The following is a 21,915-nucleotide window of genomic DNA, read 5'->3' as shown; positions in this document are numbered from 1 at the left end:
GACTGGACTGTAACTTTGCCCTGTAATTTCAGGTGAGGTTATGGATTACTCAAGCAAGACTACTGGTCCATATGCAGAGACTCGGCAGGTGATTTCTGGCCTCGGGCTCAGTGCACCACAGTATTCCCAAGCAAGAATGGTATCATCTCTGGGTTCCCAGTTTGGCGTTGGAAGTGTTTTAAGATCATCCAATGGTGTTGTTTATTCTTCTGTAGCTACTCCAATCCCATCAACATTTGCCATCACTACACAACCTGGTTCTATTTTCAGTACAACTGTCAGAGATTTACCTACTCTCCAAACAATTGACTCGGTGCCCTCTTTATCAACTTTGCAACAGAGTCAACCTCTCCCAAGATCATACAGTTTCTTAACAACTGTGGCAGCTGAAAAAGATAGTGCAATTACTGCCATTGATATGGAGACAAGGTTACCACCTCATACTGTAGAAACTATTACCACTGAACCAACCAGCTTGATACCAACTTTAACTACAGCATCTGAAGTTTATACAGATGTAATTGATGATGAGGTTGCCCTTCTCATTGCCCCTGAAGAAGGCAAACAGCAGCAGCTTGATTTGGAGCGGGAACTTCTTGAGCTTGAGAAAATTAAGCAGCAACGCTTTGCAGAAGAGCTGGAATGGGAACGTCAGGAAATTCAAAGATTTAGGGAACAAGAAAAGTTTATGGTGCAAAAAAAGCTTGAGGAGTTGCAATCTATGAAACATCATCTCTTATTTCAGCAGGAGGAGGAACGACAAGCTCAGTTTATGATGAGACAAGAGACATTAGCCCAGCAGCAGTTGCAGCTTGAACAATTCCAACAACTTCAACAGCAGCTCCACCAACAATTAGAGGAGCAAAAACTTCGTCAAATATATCAGTATGGTTACGACCCTTCAGGAACTGGCTCACCACAAACTACCACAGATCAAACTCTTTTGGAAGGACAGTATGCCACTGCAGAAAATGGTCAGTTTTGGCCTACTGATGATGCAACCACTACAGCTTCAGGAGTGCTGGGTATTGAAATTCCACAAAGCCAAGCATGGTACACAGTTCAGTCTGATGGTATTACCCAATACATACCTAGGTCTGGTATCCTAAGCTCAGTTTCAGAAATGTCTCTTAAGGATATTGATGTTAGAGAGGAGAAGCAATTGAAAAAGAGAAGTTCTATGCCAAAATTACGTGGTCCATATGAGGAGTTTGAGCAGACCCTGGAAGAAGAGCCCCGGTGCTTCAAAAAGATAGTGGACAGTGGAGTGCAAACTGATGATGAAGATGGAGCAGACAGAGGCTACACAAACAGGAGACGGAGAAGTAAGAAGAGTGTTGATACAAGTGTTCAGACAGATGATGAAGATCAAGATGAATGGGATCTTTCTAGCAAATCCAGAAGGAAGCCTCGGATAGGGAAATACAGTGAGAGTACCACTGAGGCAGACAAAGCTAAACCATTCTCCAAAGTCTCTAGTATTGCAGTTCAGACAGTGGCAGAGATTTCTGTACAAACAGAACCTGTAGGAACAATAAGAACACCTTCAATCAGGGCCCGATTGGACGCTAAGGTTGAAATCATAAAGCACATTTCAGCTCCAGAAAAGACATATAAAGGAGAAAGTCTGGGATGTCAAACAGAGACAGATTCAGATACTCAAAGTCCCCAATATCTGTCAGCTTCATCTCCTCAGAAAGATAAAAAACGTCCAACACCATTAGAGATAGGATACTCATCCCACCTTCGTCCAGACTCCACGTTGCAGGTAGTCCCTTCCCCTCCCAAATCTCCCAAAGTTCTCTATTCACCCATTTCACCTGTTTCACCAAGCAAAGTTATAGAGTCAGCATTTGTACCCTATGAAAAACCCATCACTGATGACATCAGCCCTCAGAAGATGCTGCATGCTGACATTGCCAAGGTTCCTCCAAGCCCAAAGGCAGCAAAGATGATGCAACGCTCTATGTCTGATCCTAAGCCCCTGAGTCCCACAGCAGAAGACAGTTCCAGAGCTCAGTTTCAGTACACTGAGGGTTTTATGGTAAGAAGTATTTGCTTGCCTTTTTTTTTTTTTTTTTTTTTTTTTATAATATGAAATTCTACAGCTATCAGTACAGCATGAGGGCTGACACACTCATTTCCAATACCTGTGTATGTAGGCTTTTTGCACACCCTGCTGAGAAGTCCAGAGGAACGTCTGCTGTCTAAAGCAATGGTTATTTCCTTCATTGCTCTTCCTGGAAATAGGGAAATCCATATTACATATTGAACACAACAAGTTCATGTTCAGAATTTGGAAGGCACTTTGTGTTTTACATGGCAATTCATTGGGCAATATAGGGGTTACATGGCAATAAGGGGTTACTGCCAATTGTTTAGAAAATTAAAGCATTTCCTTTCTAATTATGTGACTTCCAGCTCTTGTGGCACAGTCTGTAATGCATTTACCCTGAAATTACTACATGTGCCTTCTGAAAGGCAGATAACACCAGATTTATAATTGCCTTAGTTAGCTGCCCTTTTTGACCCTCATGAGGTTTCTTGGCCATTTGTGATTCTTTGGATAATCTTGTGTCCCAATGTGTACATCTTTTATCTTTCCCAGACCAAAAGGTCTCATATCTCAAATCCGTTATTAATTTGTTTGTTTTGGATAAGGAGGATTATCAAGCAGTTATACAAGTTTTGAGGGCTGTTTCATGTAGGGGTCAAAGAAGACTGACATAATTTGGTTCAAAATTTTTCATTTCTGCGGTATTTCTTTTCCTTGAGAAGTAAGACTTAATATTTGGGAACCAGATCATTATTTATGAATAAGAGGAATAAGTCTTGGCTAAAAAATACCTCTGTAATTTGATATGTCCTTACCTGTCCTTTTGTCCAAGACCATTCCCTTCTGTCAGTTGTAGGGTCAGTATTTTACTTGTCAGAACTCTGGAAGAGTTGTCACTCAAGTTCTTCAGTAATATTTATCTTTTATGTTCGGTTATCTGTGAATACAGGAGTTATTAATGTAGTCTGGATAGGATAAAGAGTGCTTGATAATTTGTGGTGGCTTTCAAATGCAGAATTTGCTGGTTATACCCTCCAAGGCTCCCACTGTACACAGTTTCTGCAGCTTCAAGTATTTGTACAGATATTAAGTACTTCCCACACTGTTACTACTTGGAAAAGAGTACTTGGAATTTTGAAGGGAAAACTGTAGTCGTGGCATTGGCACTCCATATAAACATCATTCCCTAATGCAGGATAAGCACAGAGGGGGAAAGTCACATGAGGATTAAAGTTTCATGTAGGGATTTGGAACAGCATCTTGAAGAACATTGCTCAGAGACTTTGAGAAAGTGTTTGGTTCTACTCAGCATTGGAGAGTATGTATAATATTGTAAAATAACCATCAGTATAGTGAAACTATTTCTGAGAACAAGTTATTCACTTCACTGATTTCATAGATACATATATATATATATATATACTTGTTATGAATTGAATGCTTTGTAGGATGGATGATACATTCTGTAAGTAACTGATTGTTTAAAGGCCTTTACAGTAGAGTTTGAACACATATGGTATTCACTTATGAGACATGGAAGCAAAGGGAATGTGCACCACTGTTTCTTTTTTTAGCCACATGCTCTTTACTGTCTTGCCTTGGGCCCTAACAGCAAGGAGCTATATTGTTCTCATTAGTATGCAGCCATCAAGAAGCAAATAGCCCATGTCTCAAAGTAGTTACAGTCTAAATAAATGAGGGGGACATTTTTATGGAAAATGGGGTGCAAGTAGACAAGTGCAAGAATAATAAAAAACTTCCATGAATATGAAGTGGACTGCATTAACTGTGCAATGTAGCACATGGTGAGGAAGCTGTTCTCTAAACCTGTCATGACCATCATGTTCTGCCTTCATGTTCTGTTAAACATTAAGCTTATTATACTCTCTGATAGAGTTTTGTTAATTATGTATCTGAGGTTCAGTAGTCTTACGCTGAGATCAGGTACATAAAGGAGGAAAAGCCATGTGACCAAAAAAAGAAAATATTTACAGTGCCCCTCACAGAATGCAATTGATTGACCCCATCAGCATCTGGAAATAGAGGTATGAATTGCTTTTGCAGTTTCTATATCAGTTTAAGTTCTCGAATACTCAGACCAGTTATGTTGTAAAGAAGAGTTCTGCAGTATAAGGTTTAAATTATCTAGTTTCAATAAGACTTATAGTATTCCCTCCAGAATGTCCGTTTTTTTATACCGTGGGTTTAGGACCATATCACAGGAAAGAATGGACAGTGATTTCTTATTTTGTACATTTTATCACACTCAAAAGTTCTCTGGAAGCATACAGTGTCACTGTTGGCAAAGTGTAAACCTTGTACATTTTTTCAACTGTAGATCTCTGTTATTAGAGCCACATGTTGTTATTCTTAAGTTTAAATACAGGATCACTTTTGGATTATCCTGCTAAGTGTGAAGGTGAGATGCTACCTCAACTTTAAAATATTTTTGGCACTGGGACTGTTTTTTTCATTCTTTGTTTGTACAGTGCCCACAACAGCTAAAGTCTTTGTTAATTCTCTGTGGACACTTTTGTTTCTCCTGACTGGAGAGTTCCTAATTTCCTAGTTATAATAAGAGAAAGGTAGAAGGGATTAATTCTGTCATTGAAAAAAGTGAAATTCAGTACAGAAAAACTTACAAAACAGCTCACTCTGGAAAAGAGAATTTACTAGAGCTGAACATAAAAGAATAAAATGGAAATACAAGATTGATCTTTCACTACCTTAGGGAAATGGAATGTGTATATGAATATTTTTTGCATGGATGAATATCCTATCACTTTTTTAATAGTTCATGTTTCAGGGTTATGTCTTTGTCTGCATTCATAAACACTGCAGGTGAAAAGGGTGTTCCTGTGTTCATGTAGACAATTCACAGGTGGGTTTTTTTTTAATGACAGTTGAGCAAAAAAGTTGATCGTTATGCAATTGGTGGGACTAAAAGAGAAAGAATAAAATTGATCTCTCTAAGATTTACAATGAAATGATACCTTGTCCTTCAGGCAGTGCACTTTCATCATTCATGCATTTCTTCCAATGGAAAATGGTTTTTTACAACATTTCAGGGAAAGAGATTATGGAGACTATGGCTAAAATGATTAAATTATCTATGTCTTAGAACTGCTTTAGATATAATTTTCTTCTTTAATGCACCTTTTAAAGGGAATTATTGCAATGTTTTATCTAATCTAGTATAAGTGAAAAGCTGAAAAATAACCTGGTAGCTAATCAAATAATAATAATCACAAAAAAATCCAGATAACATTGGTTTCAGTGATGGCACATTTAATTTTCAGATAACAAGTTATGTGTTTACATTACGTTTTCATTTACTTGTCTGTCATAGTCATTGTCTCTGTGAACACTTGAATGAGCATAGATGGTGGCTTCATATTAATCTAAAGTTACAATATTACTTACCATTATGTTTCCTTTTGAAATTCTTATATACTGTACATTTCTACGATATATATTAGTAATCAAGTGTAGCTGAGTAAAAAAAAAAATTGGGAACTGTACCTTACCAGCACCAAAAAAAAGTTGTGAAAGCTACCCATTTGGAATTGACATTTTCAAAGATACTTAATTTTACTGTTTTGTGAGCTTTGTTTCTCTTGAGTTCCCCGTGCCAATGAGCTCCCCAGCACTGACTTTGATGGACTGTCCAGTAGTCCAGCATGGTAGGATTCCATGTAGTGAATAGCCGTAGAAGTGGTTTCCATGAGAGCACCAGAAAGTGTCAGTAGAGTTTGGAAATGGGGTTTGAAATTCGTTCATTCAGCAGTAGCAAAAAAATTGTGAGTACCTATCTAGTTTAATAAATAACTTGACACCAGTGAATCAGAGAATCAAGTCACATGCCAGTCACAGTCATCTTTGGCACTTGTACATATTGCATATGTGTAATCAAAGATGGAAGTTGTCTTCCTTTTGCCTTTGGATGCAAAATGCCTGCTCAACTAAACTGAAGCAAATTGCAGAAGATGTTGCACATGACCTGTCACACACAGAAAATGTCTACAACTAAGTGGTGCACAGACTCAACAGAAGTTGTTTGTATTTGTGAAATTAATGCAAAGATACAGCTGTCAACAACCTGTCAGCTTTAGGGTCGAAACTGTGCATTTAAATTTTAACACTTAGAGTAAATTCAATCAGTATGTTTATTAAGAGAGTTAACAGAGATTTTTCTTGAAATTTTTATCTGATGTAATTTTTCATACTTGAAAGGCAAATATAATTCAAATCTTTCTAAAGTAGTAAAAAAAAGATAATTATTTCAAGCTAAATCCCCCCAAAGTATGTTTTTATTTAGGTAAGAAATGCAGGACTTAATCTATTGTTGTAATAAGAGCAGAATTGATTTTATACTGATTTTAAGAGTGTAATTTTTTTTAGATGGCTTTAATAGCACATTAATATGTTATCTTCTGTGGTATTCTGAAGTTTTCAACTTTAAAACTGAAGGTTAAGACTTCAGTGATTTTACAGAGTCATAGAATCATAGAATGATTTGGGTTGGAAGGGACCTTAAAGATTATCTGGTTCCAACCTCCCCTGCCATGGGTAGGTACACCTTCCTCTACACCACGTTGTTCCAATCACCATCTAACCCGGCCTTGAACACTTCCAGAGATGAGGCATCCACAACAGACCTTTGTAGTGTCAGATATGATGTACATCTGGACACTGAAGAGGGAAAACAAAGTAGTTACTCCCAGTAGAATAAAAACCTTCCATATATCATATACATGATGTTTTGCTTGTTTATGCAGAACTAAGCTGATCACCAGAAGTGTAGTTCAGCGAGGAATGTTCTGCTTAGGTAATGGATAGAAAGAATGAGTAGGGATAGTTACCTGGTTTGAAGTTGGGTATTTCTGTTTGCTTTCCTTCCTCAGAAGCAAGGAGTAAGTTCATTTCTTAGTATCATGCCAGAATTTCAGGTAGCATAATGCTTCAGTTGTCGGAGCACAGGACATTGCTCTTTCCCTTGATTTCTCATTGTCTGAGCTTAATTCCAGCTAAAAGGAGTTGGTACTTTATTATAGCTCTTATAGTTACTGTAAAATATTCAGACGTGTTTTGTGGCCTGAGACATAGGTGGTCACATGATTGTACCTGCAAAAGGCTTAATTCAGTTACTTTAATTTTCCATTTTAATCCCATGATTCAGTCCAGAAGAAGGTAATAACATTTTGTTTTCTGTGAAAAATATATTTCAATATAAAAAAACCATTACCTCTTACAGAAACAGCTGCTACTTGGGTTAAGTACAGAAGGGTGTTGAGTGAGGAACCATCTTTGTTAGTATCTAAATTTAAAGTGCAAAGTACTTTTTTAACTTTGCTTCTAAGAGACATCTGTGGGCTATGGTTTAATGAAAATTTTCCAGGCAGTGCTGGCAACTGGTCCTTCATTTTAGCCATGCACACGCCAGTCTAGGAGCAGCCTGATTTCCATGATTTATAAGGTTTGCAGGCAGTTTGTGGACTGCATGTGCAGATCTGCCTGACAGTGTGTTAGTACACTTAGCAATAGGGTAAGGTTTATTCACTGCTTATGGACAGGAGATCTTATTTTGAGACTGGATTCAGGCCAACAATCCAGGGGAGGTTCCCCCTGAGTTCCTTTTGTGCTTGAATATTGTCACACTCTTTTTTTTGTGTGTGTGCTTCAAACAAATTCAGTGGGAACTGAGTTGAAAAGATGATCTCACTCACATCTAGAGACTATTATCAACAATCTTATCCCTGTGTAAATAGTAAAATAGAACTTGTCTTTTATTTAACCATGTAGTTTTAGCTAGATTTAAAATTATTTTTTCCACTAATGATCTGAATTATTTAAAATTTAGAGTCCTGTTAGCATGTCAAGCTATTGCTTCCTGTGCAGTATCTGAAATCCTTTGGAATACAATTTTTGTGACTCAAATGAGGCGATTTTTTTCCATCTGTCAGGTCTTCAAAAGAGAAAGAATACTCCATATTTGGTCAACATGTCATATAAACATTATTTTCTAAAGCACATTTAACTGGGTCAGCCTTTCCTACCTAATACTTTTATATTAGTTGATTTCACACCGTCTCTATTCAACCAAGGGACATTCACACATAATAGAAAATTATTATAGTATTCACTCTTTTTCCTTAACTACCTTTTATTAAAGCATGAGATTTATGGTAGAGTTGACAAAGAGCCATGATTTTATGTCACTTGGACCTTTTCTCACCTGCAGTCCTCTTATATAACTTCCTCTTAAGCTAGCTCTCATTTACACATTAAAAAAACATCACTGGCCATAAATCCCATCCCTCAGTCTTATATCTTCTATGAACAAAAAGAAGAATGAAGGTACAATATCTTTACACTTGTTTTCAGTTAACTTGGTTATGGTGGTTATCTATTTTAGGAATACTTGGAGATTTGTGCATGGAAAGAGGTAAATATCCTGTTCCTGTTTTAATAAATACAGCATACAAATGTATACAACAGAACCAAACAGACACTGAAGAACGAGGGGCACATATTGATGAGCAAGTTTTGGCCTACTTCAGCTCTATTTTGCTTCAGATCTTCCTCTCCTATCAAGCCACAGATCACTGTAGTTAGTGTGAATATGCAGTAGGAGGGTAAAATTTCTACTACTGAATTGTCTCACTGAAATAAAAAGATAATTTCTTTCATGTGTTCCGCTGATAATTTTGGCTTCCTGCATTTTATTCTGTCTCCACTTTTATGAGCATCTGTGACTGAAGCTTTGAAAATTGTGCTGAGGAAATGAATGTACATTCTCCAAAAGGAGCGGAAGACCAATGTCTATAAAATCTTCATTAGAAAGAAAACACTCTCTGTGCCTTGTTAGCGAGTTTTTTGGTATGGTAAAAGCAGAACAATAGATCAAATTAGCTGATGACAAATATCTACAAGTATACTGTGTTGTTGTCCAAAAGGAGCCAGTCATTGGTTTGGACTGTTTTTTCCTACTGGGATTTGAGCCTATTTGACATACACTTAGAACAGAGCTTCCTATTGAGTTTTCTCCAGGAGAAAGTTAGTTTGCACACAGGAAAACTTCCCTGCAAACTGTATCAATGTGCACTAAGCAGAGAACACCAATTTGTTCCTGTCAAAGTAGTCCATCTAATAACAAAATGCAACGCTTAATTTCAACACTTTTCCCCATAATTTTATTAAAATATTTTAAAGTTTATAAATTGTTGACTTGATCAGTCAAATGTGATTAAATGTTTCTTGATAATCATCCAAGACTGGCAAAAACCCACGATAGCTCATATGACCTAAATGACGTTTGCTTAAAAATCCCCACCCTAGAACAACAGTAGATCTAAAAGTTATTATCGGATATAATTAAATACAACAAAATACTTGGAACATTAGAAAGGTATTCTGTATGCCTCTTCATTCTCCACTGTGTGAATGGTTATGTTTCCTCTCCATGTGAGACCTCTAGGATGCTAACCCACATCAATGCATTTCAGATTCTCTGGGAGTTTGGTTTTGGGCTTTTTGTTTTTAGAAAAAGTTCAGTGTATGCCAGTATTGAGATAATTATTTTGTATAATCAATTCCTTAGAATTTATAGGCCTCAATCTCCATTAATTCTGATACCTGGGGGTAGCAGAATGACCGTTCTCCAGGGTCATGCTTATGCCTAATTTATTTTTAGCATATAAGATACTAAAAATTTCAAAACTCTACATTTTCCCAGAAAGAAAAATATGAAAAATATTTGCGGAGCTAGATATACCTCATACAATCATCCCCAAAAGTAAAAATAATAAAAAGATGACATGAAGGTGGCCCAGTAATCTTTGGGCTAGATATGTGTGTGTTTGTTATAGTCATCACAGCATTATTAGCTTTATAAATTGTATACCAGAGCTCTGAAGTTTTACTTCTCATCTGTAGAAATACTGGCTAGACTAGATTCTCTTGTGCTATCAGTGTTTCCAATTACAATGTGGACTAATAACATCTAACAGTTTGGGGTTTGGTTTTTTGATTAATAAAGCTTCCCTGCGTTAGAACTGACTTTACTTTGGTTCTGATCCTCAAAATCCTTCTATTCAGGCCTTGTTTTTCTGAGTCAGTGATTTCATATTAAAAATAATTTGTTAAGATACACAGATGGTTTTTCATATTAATGCTGCAAGATCAAATTTAACTATCAAATACTGAGTAAAATAGTGTCATCTACTGTGCTTTACTTTCTTAGTCCAACACAGCATTATTTATTGATAAGCTAAGTTTTTTCAATGGCAATTTTTAAATGGAAGCTGCCAGCTGGAATTAGATATCTTAGGTCAAATTGGTCACTTTCAAACAAAAGAAAAGCAATTGTAAGTGGTTCAAAAAAGAACTTGTCATAGGTTTGGCTCTTTAATAATTCAATTCCAATTTAAAGAATGGAGGAAGCACTCACATAGCATTTTCAGATCAATATGGGAAACACAGTTACTTTGGAAAGCAGAATTGCAATTCAGAGTAATGTTCCAAAATTTCAGCAATGATACAGACACTACAGGTAAATAAGAGAAAAAAAAACCCAAAAAAAACCAAACCAAAACAAACAACCAAACCAACCAAACAAAAAAAAAACAGCAACAAACAAACAAACAAAATCACAGAAATATTGCTGATTAGACAATAGCAATAGTGAAAATGCTCCAGTGTAGTAACAAAAGGTCAGACTTAAAAATATGAAGTGCTTGCATGATAGGTAATGGTGTTCTTGGGAAAAACTGACAACTTGTACACATGTAGGATATGTGGCTGATGAGGCTTCATCTATAATACTACATACAGTTTTTCTCAGCAGAAACACTGAGACATTTCAAAGTTGAGCAAAAGAGAAAGGATAAAAGGTTTAGATAACAAGGCATTGACCAGAAGGCTGTGTTGATCTAGAAACAAGACCAAAGCTGGACAAGATAACAGTCTTTCACTGTGTTAAACATTATTTTAAATAGGACAAATATTAACCATGCTTCAAGTCCAGTGGAGGCACAAAATGGATTATCTCAATTTGTAACCTGGGATACTTAGTAGATATGAACTTTATAGCTGCAATAGCACAGATGCCTTAGAACTGATATATTTTAATGAAACTGTGTTATATCTGAATACTGGGAATAACATAAAGGGATAGATAACCTACAAGACTGATTTCTCTTCCAAGCCAAGAATATCTTGAGCACTATGAGTAATAACATTATGTTTAAAAATTGAATTCTAAAATTAAATACAATTTTCTTTAGTGTTCATGGCTCTTGCACAGTATCATGCGCATCATTGCTGTTAATTTGTATTGATACAGCATTTGTTACAGACTGCTTTAGTAAACCAACCACTCAGATCATATAGGGGTATTCATTTAAAAGATAGGAAGCTGAGATAACAATAGGTCCATAATTAGACTAAATGCCCCATCTTGTTCCTCCTATCCCTTAGCTAAAGTGGCATTTATTCCCCATTTTACTTTCTTCTTTCCATTTCTCTTCAGAAGCCTAGGAATCTTTTGTCTTTCTCGGCTGACAAAAGGACATAGGCTACCTTGTGAAGCTATGAAGTTTGACATTAGATATTGGTGATGAAAAATCCCACCTGACCTGTTCACTGTAGGTTCCGGTTATAATCTTCAGGCAGAAGTATTCCAAGGGAACAGCAGTTAATCTACTTATTTTGTGGTTTTACTTTAGAATATGTTTAATCCCACTAATTTCTCAAATGACTACAGAAAGGTTCTAGATGACTGAGAGTGCTTTTGGTCAGGTGAATCCCATGGTCTCTCAAAAAGCCTGTCTTCTAAATCTTCTGTGTTCTTATTTCCTGCTTTTTCTCTCAAAACAGTGAATTATTTACTTAGTACTAGTTTCCTTTTATTAATTCTGCACAGCAAAAGTTATGATTCAGTTAAAGTTAGATTTATAAATTGTTTTCTACGTGCTAAAACTCAATGAAAAATATTTTTAAAAATTATTAACTTTTATATAATTCACTGAAATGTCATTGTAAAAAAAAAGTATTTTCACTATTTTCTCATTTCTCCCAGCATACTTTTAAGATGAATGACTGCTGGCAGATTGGCACCATAGTGCAAACAAACCTCTTATTTGTAGAACAAGGTTGGCTCTGTTGACGCCAATTCAGACTTTCAGAAGCCAATCTGCCAATAGTTCTCCAGTCTCTGAAGAGAATGAGTTTTTCCTTTGTGCTTAGCTTCTCAGTTCAATTTCTCCAAATAATTTCCAGTTGTGTTACAAAGAAGGAGTTGGACACTGGTAAAGTTTTTCAGAAACTCAAAGAAGTGATTTACCTGGTGCAATGTTCAACTCAGGGAGTGGAACCCATAGTGGCACAATAAGTGCTTACAGTCTCTGCACTTAGAGTGAAGTTACGACACTCTAATAGTAGCTGGTTTGGTTTGTGCTGCGATGCCTGAGTCAACTGGTTAGAAACTCCAAATACAGGGGTAAGTCTGAAACACTGTCGAAAGATACAACTCAGACACCCCTGTGAAACTTTGATGCGGAGCCTGAAATTTCTCCCTCGGTGTGACATTCCAGAGGAAACCTGCCTTTTGGCTCTCCTTCAGAACTTCTTGCATTTTGTACAGCATGAATTCAGGTCTCAGTTCAATTTCCGTTCACATTCTCCATCTGTCCATATCTTCCCTGTAATCTCTTTGCTAAACCCTACTTCTGTTTCCCAGATGGTCTTTCTCTGACACTCTCTCTCATCCAGTCTAAGTGGTTCCTATCAAAATACAGCTTTGATTATCTCACCTTACTCACTTTGCAAGCTGTTTGCTGATGCCAAATCCAGCTCAAGCATCGTGTGCTGGTGCTCTTACACCTCCTGGCAAGCCTTTTCCCTGGTGCATAATGGCCAAGCAGGCTAAATGGGCCACCCACTAACTAAGAGTGAAGGCAGGGTTTGAAATTTAATAACTGGTATGGGGAAAGGCCTGAAGGAGGATTAAATGCTGAGGATTTCTTTAGTGTCTGTGTGTGATGAGAAGTTTAACAGGTTTGATTTCCCTAAATCTGGATAACTCCTTGATTTAGACCATCAGCAGCTACCAGAGACGAAAAGATAGTCAGGAAGGGTGACGGATGGAGTGAATCAGAATGAGTTACCCACCTAAAATTTAGGCCTTATATAGGGAAGATTAACTTGAGACTGAGTGGTTATTTTTAATAGCTGTAGAGCATCAGTAAAACACTATGACATAAGCCTCAAGAAATCATAAGGTATCTGGGAAGTAATATTTACTTCATTTGTTTGTGGAACACATTTTCTGTAACCTCTTTCATAGCTGTGTTTTTGCTGTACATACATGATGTAAGAGGGCAACAGTGAAAAAAAATATGCTTCTTGTCTTGAAGTTAGAAACCATGACTGTCATTTTTAAGAAATTTTAATGTCTGGGTTAATCATTTACATCATATTGATTCTCCTTTTATAATTCCTGAGTTGTAACCAACAGCAAAACTGTCATGGCCTTCTAGGAAGAATGGAATGGAATCTGAATTTGTCCTTTGCTCATTTGATCAGGCATACTGTAGTAAAGAGGATTTTATAGTAATGCCTCCAGATATTTCTTTAGGCAGTAAAAGTGATTCTTGTGACAGCGACAGCGTAGGCTGCTCTGATTCCTTATGTTCTTGCAGCCTGTTTGAGTCCTGCTTGTCTGAGGAACCATAAGCCAGGCACATGAACCCATTTTTATCTCTTCCTGTTTCTTCATCATTTGGCCCAAGAACTCACCAAAGAAAACAAGAAGTTTTGACAATGTTACAGAAGTAGCATTTTTACCACACACACACACACACACAGACACACACATATATATATATATATATATATGTAAAAGTGAATGGTTTTTCTGGAGGCTTTTTGCAAACACAACTGATAGTACTTTTTATCACAGTGACTCTGCAGTTATGGAACATTCTTGCCTACATCAAAGCTTTTATTTAATTAAAATAGATGCTGCAGTCCTTACTCTTTCATACCTTACACAGTGTTTTGGCAGTATATCCATCAAGATGTTGATCCCTCTATTGTGTTTTGAAAACATTAACTATCTAAACTCCTCAGTCTTCATGGATCACCAAAAAATTAGGTTGGGAAGGTGCTGTGGATGTCATGCAGTTCCACCTCTACCTCAAAGCTGGGCTAATTTCTAAGTTAGATCAAATATCTAGAGGGCTTATCAAGTTGAATTTTGAAAATCTCCAAAGATGGAGATTTTACTTTCAAGAGAAAGTATCCCATTCTGGGAATTCACTGCTTTCATGATGTGAAGAGTGCTTCATTTCCCTTGTGCAACTTTTGTCCTTCACGGTGCATCCCTTAGAATAGTCTGACTCTGTCTTTTTCACTAGTACTTCATTTGAGAGTCGAAGACAGCAATTAAGTATTTTTTCCAAGCTCAATTCCCTTAACCTCTCTTCCTTCAACAGCCGCTTTCTCCCTCAAGACCTCACCATCCTACTGGGCCTACGCTGGGCTCTCTAGCCAAGATTTTAATGCTTTGTGTGGATATAAAACAGGGTGGGAAGAGTATGGGAAACTCTCCCACCTGAGTCCTGCTCTTCTAGTTAGCATTGTTGTTCTCATTAGCTCGAGTGCAGACACACTCAAACTGCTGTACTGCTTCACTTCAGGAGCAAATTATGTTCCCTCAAGCATTTCATATGCAACTTGATAAAGAAATTCAAAGTACAGTTCAGGAAACACTGGTCTGTACCCCCCATTAAGCTCTCAAACCCCATAATTAGGTTAGAGTAATTTGGGAAATTGCTGGGGTATTTTTATTTGTTTGCTTGGGTTTTTTTCCCAGTTTGTTTGGGGTTTTGTTTGCTTTTTGTTTGTTGGGGGCTTTTTTGTTTTGCTTTTTTTTTTTTTTCCCACTAGAATCTTCTCAATTTTTTCTAGATTTTTTTTTAAACACTAAAGTTTTAGGAGGTCATCCTTTCATATTAAAACCTAGGATTTGCTTGGTGCATGTAATGCACAGGTGATATATAAATTCTGAGGTATTAATACTCTGTCATTATAGAAAGAAAATCTTTTATGAATGGTTTCTAGATTTTTAAATAGCATTTTAAACAGTATTTTAGATTTTTGCCTACTATTCTAACAGTATTCTGTAAAACATCTCTCTGAGGATTTCTTTTAAAAATATTACATAAAAATATTTCCGTATTTTATACAAATATAATAAGAAACTACAATTGAAGGATAAATGATGAAGCACTACCAAAACATTTCTAAGTTACATTAGCATCCCAAATTCTAGTTGGCACTCATTAATGCATTTTTATTTTGGAATTTCTTAGAATATGACTTTTAGAATCTTAATGTTGTAATATTTGGGAAGATTTTAAAAAATATTTTTGCAGCATCACTGCTGAACCCTTTGTGATCTCTTATGATGAATTATGTTCAGATCTGAGTATTTCCATTGACTTTTGAAGGCACAGAGGCTTGTGCTTGTGTTACTGTAGAAGCATTAATCAGATAGCAAATATAAAATTCTCTGAAGTTAATGATATATTCTGTTAATTCAGTCAGCCATGGACCACATCTTGAGAAAATTAGAATGAATTTTTTTCTTTGTACTGGTAATTTCACTAGTTCCAATATAGGAAGGCTTTTTTACACTTTCTTTAAAACAAAATTTCTTAGTTCTTATTATTATTAAAAATGGAGTCCCTAAATAGACAGAATGTGGAGAACAGGGAGGAAGACTGACTGTTCATTTAAATGATTGAATTAATTAGTACCACTGGAAATAGTAGAAAATAACCTTTAAATCTGAATTTTATATTGAAGATGTTTGAAGTTTTCACAGGAAGAAAGAAAGGACTTTTGCATGGTAGAGAAAAAAGGTGATAGTTTGACAGCTGACTATGGAGAAAAAGTGAAAAGAAGGTCCAGGCCACTCTTAAGCTGAAAAAATAGATAATGATTATCTTGAAACATTTTTTTTTCCTATCCCATTTAAAAGAAAAACAAAAAAACCCCAAGCGAAACAATACCCCACCAAAACCAAAACCAGAGAAGCATGGGTTTTCTTTTCCTCTACTTCTTATCCTGTGAAAATATTTTAAAAAGAAAGAAAGGGGGAAAAAAAAAAGAACACTTTTGTTAATGGAGAAGGATTTTCTACTGTCTGAGTTGTTCTGGAACTATTGACAATACAGTCAATAAAGTAAATGGTGGAATGGGGGGAAGTGACAGATGGTGATAATCAGCTCCATTTGCTTCGAAGCCCAGAAGGGATTCAATATATAGAATAGCTCTGAATGTGTGTATTGAACTGCAGATATTAATAGAATAGCTGAGACTGTAGAAGTTTCATTTTGCATCAAATTTGTGATTCTGTTTTTACCAGTCTCTAGTAATTTATTTTGATGTTTATCTTAACCATGCTGATTTGTTATACTTCAGAGACACTAGAATTAATAAGAAATGAAGAAATAAGGTGAAACAAGAGCGGTGTCCTGCTTACAAAGAGTAGAAATTTGAAATAAACTATGTTTTAACTTCATTGTCCTAAACTACTGGTAAATATGTAGTGGGGAGTAACATATAAATCCTTTAAAATTCCAGCATATTTCTGATCCTCATTTCTAAAAGTCTTTGTCATCAGTTGCGAGTTTTCTGCAGTAAGTATAGGATTGCTAATAATTTACTATTAAAATTCAAAGTGTTTTTAAAGACATATGTTTGGAAATATTTTTCCTGCAGTTCAGAATATTCAAAGTTTAAATATAGTTTGGAAATATAGTGGCAAAGTGCGAATGAGCAAATTTAAATCAATACTTTATAGTTTCTCCTGAGCTGGTCACACAGAAGGAATGAATAGACTGAAGAACAAATTGAAGGTTTTCAGGTATTTTGGTTTTTTCACATGCAGTTTAACAATTGGAAAATAGTTTTATGAGGATAGGATTTGAAACACAATTTCAGATCAAACTCCATCTTATTCAGCCTCTTCTCCATGACAGGAACCAAGTCATATATTTGCAGTAAAAAATGAGATCATCAACTGATACAAAGTCATTTAATATTTTCCTGAAAGAGAGAGCAGAGTAGATTCAAAAAGTTTCTTTATTAATTCAGTACTTAGTGTTTATGTGTAAACTGATGTTCAAAAAACATGGAAAGGAATTGCACACTAATATGCAGATTTTATAGATAGTACTGAGGTAAAGGCCATCAGTGATTTGTCACTTGAGATAATCTTCACTGTTCAGCCAACCTGGCTCCTGACTGCTCTATGTACAAGACAGTACTAGAATGTTTCCTGAGCCTTCAGAAGAGGAATCTGAGAATTAAAGGTTTTCATATTTCCTGATGAAATACAAACAGCTGGTGCTGTAAGTATTGCAGGTTCTGTAATACTTATAAAAAGGTTCTTGTTTTCGTAGACTTATCAAAAATCTATGAACATAAATACTGGCATCTGAAAATGAAGTAAAAGCATTTAGGTTCCTGACTTGATGATTTCATCATGGCTGGGCTTCGCGAACGAAGATTTGGGAAGGGCTCTACCCACGTTTGTTACAAGCACGTTGGTGGCTAAAAAGGCCAATACGAGATAGACATGTCCAGTTGTAGAAGGCACAGCAGAAAGACTCCTTAGGTGGTAAATTCTGCAAGACATGATCCTTTCTACATTGTCTTTTCTCCTCAAGAGTGATCCTGCGTGCTTTCTCAAATGCATCAGCAACGTTAAAGATAGTGTGTCTCCAGACCTTCCAATTGGAGGCCAGAGTAGACCAATTATGTTGATCAATATGGCCAAGGCTGAGATGTTGTTTCTGGGAGTCCTTGTATCTCCTCTTTGGAGCTCCTCTCTTGTGGCAGCTGGTGGCAAGTTCACCATAAAGCAAGATCTTAGGGAGGCGGTGGTCCTTCATCCTTGGGACGTGCCCGGCCCAACGCAACTGTGTTCTCAGCAACATGGCCTCAATACTTGTGACTGTTGCTTGCTCTAGAACAGATGTATTGGTCACATAATCTGACCAGTGGATGTTTAGGATTGTACAGAGGCAGCGTTGATGGAAGCGTTCTAGGAAACACAGATGGTGGCGGTAGATGACCCATGATTCAGATAGGAGAGTAGGCAGCACTATGGCTCTGTAAACACTGATCTTGGTACTTTTCTTCAAGTATTTATTTCGCCAAACTCTTTTATGAAACTTTCCAAAGGCACTGTATGCCTTTGCTTGATGATTTAGGAATTAAATAAAAGCAATGTTCATCATAGGGAATGACTTGATGTTCACCATCCTTGTCTGTTCAGGGCTCTAAAATCAGCGCATTGATTGATGTTAAACAATAATCTTTTGTCGGCCTGAGCTCAGAGGCAAATAAATACATAGCTAATAAACCTGAGACCCTTTAAAAAGTAACTTTGTTGCGGGATCAAAATATATCAGCTGAGATGCTGCTTTGATTAAATAATATAAAATATTTATTTAAATAATACCAACTTAATACAAAAATTACTCACAATGTACAAAATATGAAATAGAAATAATTTTATTAAGTTTCTCATTTAGATCTAGTTGCTCTTAAAAGATAATAATCTTTGGATTTGCACAAAATCAGATTTGACGGGAAATGAGAAAAATAGAAACAAAATCTCTGCACCCACTGACTTTTTATAGGTGAACTAATGAATAAAACTATTTTCCCCACGTCAAACACTATCTAACATTCAGGTGTATTGTGTTTCCAGTAGGTATTCCTCATCTCTACAGTGCTATTAAACATACACTTATAGCCTGTTACTGAGGTGACTTTCAAAAATAACTGATTAAAGTCTGTGCTTCTTGCCTTTCCATCCTTTTGACTTTCTGTTTGTGAAAAGTCAGGACCTTTTTCCATATTGAGTTCTTACATTGTGGATAATGGAGTGCATCCCTGCCTGAATCTTTTAAACCTCGCTAAAGCTGACATTGTGCAATGAACATTTAGAAGAACCCTTTTCATTCTTAGACATTTTTTCTTGTTTTCCAACTAAATATTATCAAATAACTGTTCTTTTCTTGTTTATCTTGATACTCTAAAGCCCTCACTGATTCTGTTTTACGTAATACTGTTTTCTTAAACATTTATTGCGTTGAGGTCTATGTCTCCAGCAATGTTTCCTTCTGATATCCTCACCAGCTAAAAAACATTAGTCACTTCTTCCTTTTTCTGTCTTTGGGAGTACATCTTTGACAAATCACACTTGCACCCAACAGTTCTGCTTTCAGCCCATAAATACTGTTGTTTCTTGTCTGTAAGATGATGTATCATTGCCACTGTGCCTTAGACTGCTGTAGCTCACAGTGAACATCAGACTATTTGAGACTTCAAAACAATCATTTGACTTTTCATTCATATATCTGGATCCAAAAAATATTGTATGACATGACTGTAAAGTCTGGTATTTTTTGAAGATAAGGTGTCACTAATATATTCATTCAGTAGCCATTCGTTCTGGGTTATCTGGACTAATTTTTCAGCCCTTCTTCTTCCACTGGTCTAGAGTGTGCATTTGGATGATTACATATACATTTCTGGGTTTAATTTTTTCTTTTTCTTTGTAAAGTCTGGATTTCCTCTGTAAGATCAACTTCAGAATCATAACTGTCACTAGAAATTTTAAAACAGTGACAAAACCACATAAAACAACAGAGAAGAGAACCAACCCAAGTGTGTAATCACCTTGTGAACAACTTTTACTGGTTAATTCCCATGTTTCTGTAGTAAGACTCACTGTCTTACTTACAGTGCACATTTAGGGTAATTAGTGTAGTCCATATGTATATAATCAAGTAGAGCTACTTTTTACTTAGATTTATTTTGACCTGTGGCAGCAGTGGACAAAGAGTGATTTGGAACAAGAATAATAGGAAACCTGAAAATGAGGAGGAAGAAAGTATATCCTAGATTCCAGGTCAACCATAAGAATTTTCATTTTTGTGTCATGTCTTGAAACACTGCTGTTGCTTTAACTTCTGTTTCTCCTTTTTTTTTTTCTTATATATTTTTGTTTAGAAACTGCAAATGGCACATCTTTCACATTAATTTCTGATTTTTTGCTGCCTTCTCTTTATTTTTAGCTTCATTAGTGTTTAAAATTTCTATCTTCCTATCCTGCTTGCCACAATAAGCAGAAATGGAAGAGGAAGGTCATGATTCTAAAATAGTGTAATTGCTATTAAAATAGTAGGAAGAAAATTCATTAAAGGTTACTGCTTTCTTCTTCCTTGGCCCTATACAGTTGGATTAAATATCACATTGCATGCAAGGCTGTCATCTGATGTAATTTATTCAGGAGTGGAACACTTCCTCTGAAAATCAATATAGATTTCAGTGTTATTAATATAAATTTTATTTAATAATTGCTAGAACAATCAGGAATAAATATTATCTCCATTTATGTTTAAAAGGAGAAGGCAGAGAATGGTCTAAAAATCAGAATTTTATTCCAGTTTTATCCCATTGAGCTAATCAAGATTAAGTTGAGCATCATGCCTGGATTTCTTTGGTGAAGAGCTGGAGTTGATATCCAGTCTGGTTTTAAATACTCACACTGCTCTTTCCCAACTCCATGGATTAAGTCTGGTGTAGTATCAACAGAGAGTAGAATACAAATACAAGTAAACAAACAAAAAATGCAAACCAAAATAAAAAAGTAAACTTTGAAAAAAAATGGTTTCATATATTTTAAAAGACTTTTGTCTTGAGATGATGTTCTATTTTGTATCAGTATAGCAAATTTCTGTACATATTTATTCAAGTGTTAATGCTTTCTTTGAGACATTGGCTTTTTAAAGGTTTGGGGTGGGGTGGGAGGAGATGTCAATTTGATTTTGTTTAGCTTGTGTCACTTGGAAATGGTTTTGTATCAAACTGGAAATGCCATTCTTAGAATAAGAATAGGAATATGGAATTTTGTGTGGTCTGGCTAGCACAGGTTCTCGCTGTAGAAAAAGTGTAATGGAAAATCTGGACATACTGTGAGTAGTTTTCACACTTCATAAGCTTAGCCATCTGTGGCAGATGATCTACTCTGTGTGTTTGTTGTCAGGTTCAGTTACATTTCTTTAAAAGGGGTGAGGCTTATGCCTGCCCTGGGATCAACTGAGTGTGTTTTAGGGGTAATTCTTGTGCTTTGGAAAATGAGGGATGGAGGGAGAGGGGAAACAAAAGTTTCAAGCAGAAGAAAGTTTTAAGGAGACACTGAGAAACTGCAGAGAAGAGAGAGAAATGAACTCACAGCCTGACTGATGGAGAAATCAACTTGTCCAGCTGAGGCAGAGGGGATTATGCAGAGTTTACTGCAAGACCGGAAAGCTAGTGGGTTGTTGGAATGGAATGAAGCCTGGAAGGCAGGTATCAGCAACCAAGAAGAGTTTCACAAACTTCCTTTTGTTTCTATTCTATTCTAATAGTGTGTAATACTTGGATTTTGTCTGCTGTGTAGCCATCATAGAGGACTATTGGTTTTTACAGCTCTTGAAAAGCCTTATGGAGCTATAGATGACAAAGAGCAGAGAAAAAAAGCCTTTTCCTACAGCAGACTGTGTTGAATTGATAATTCTAAGGCACTTTTCAAAAGAGTGGGGAAAAAATTTGCTGCAGGCCATTCTGCAGGTGCTCAGCAGTATGGATGAAGCCAGGGCTGAGCAGAAAAAGACAAATAGAAGGCTTAGCTGTGATGGATATAGAAAGGCCTGAATTAAGCAGATAGGCACTTGGTGAGTTTGTCTAATCTGTGCCTTACAGCAGCAGTTATATGGCCATTGTTCCCCAGCATG

General features: G+C 36.3%; 1 protein-coding gene across 10 annotated transcripts in view; it reads left to right on the top strand.

The window, feature by feature from the left end:
• Positions 1-21,915, top strand: part of PCLO (piccolo presynaptic cytomatrix protein) — a 339,234-nt gene that overhangs the window by 158,604 nt on the left and 158,715 nt on the right. For all 10 annotated transcript variants that reach the window (XM_027639939.1, XM_027639938.1, XM_027639929.1 and 7 more), the window contains exon 6: positions 33-2,044. In XM_027639939.1, the coding sequence (XP_027495740.1) occupies positions 33-2,044 (2,012 nt within the window). The remainder of the gene's footprint in view (positions 1-32; positions 2,045-21,915) is intronic.

The sequence above is a fragment of the Corapipo altera genome, unplaced genomic scaffold, assembly GCF_003945725.1.
Source record: "Corapipo altera isolate COAL_440 unplaced genomic scaffold, ASM394572v1 1b, whole genome shotgun sequence".
NCBI classification, from domain to species: Eukaryota; Metazoa; Chordata; class Aves; order Passeriformes; family Pipridae; genus Corapipo; species Corapipo altera.
Note: the sequence above shows the minus strand (reverse complement) of the source record. Positions and strands in the feature narration are given on the sequence as shown.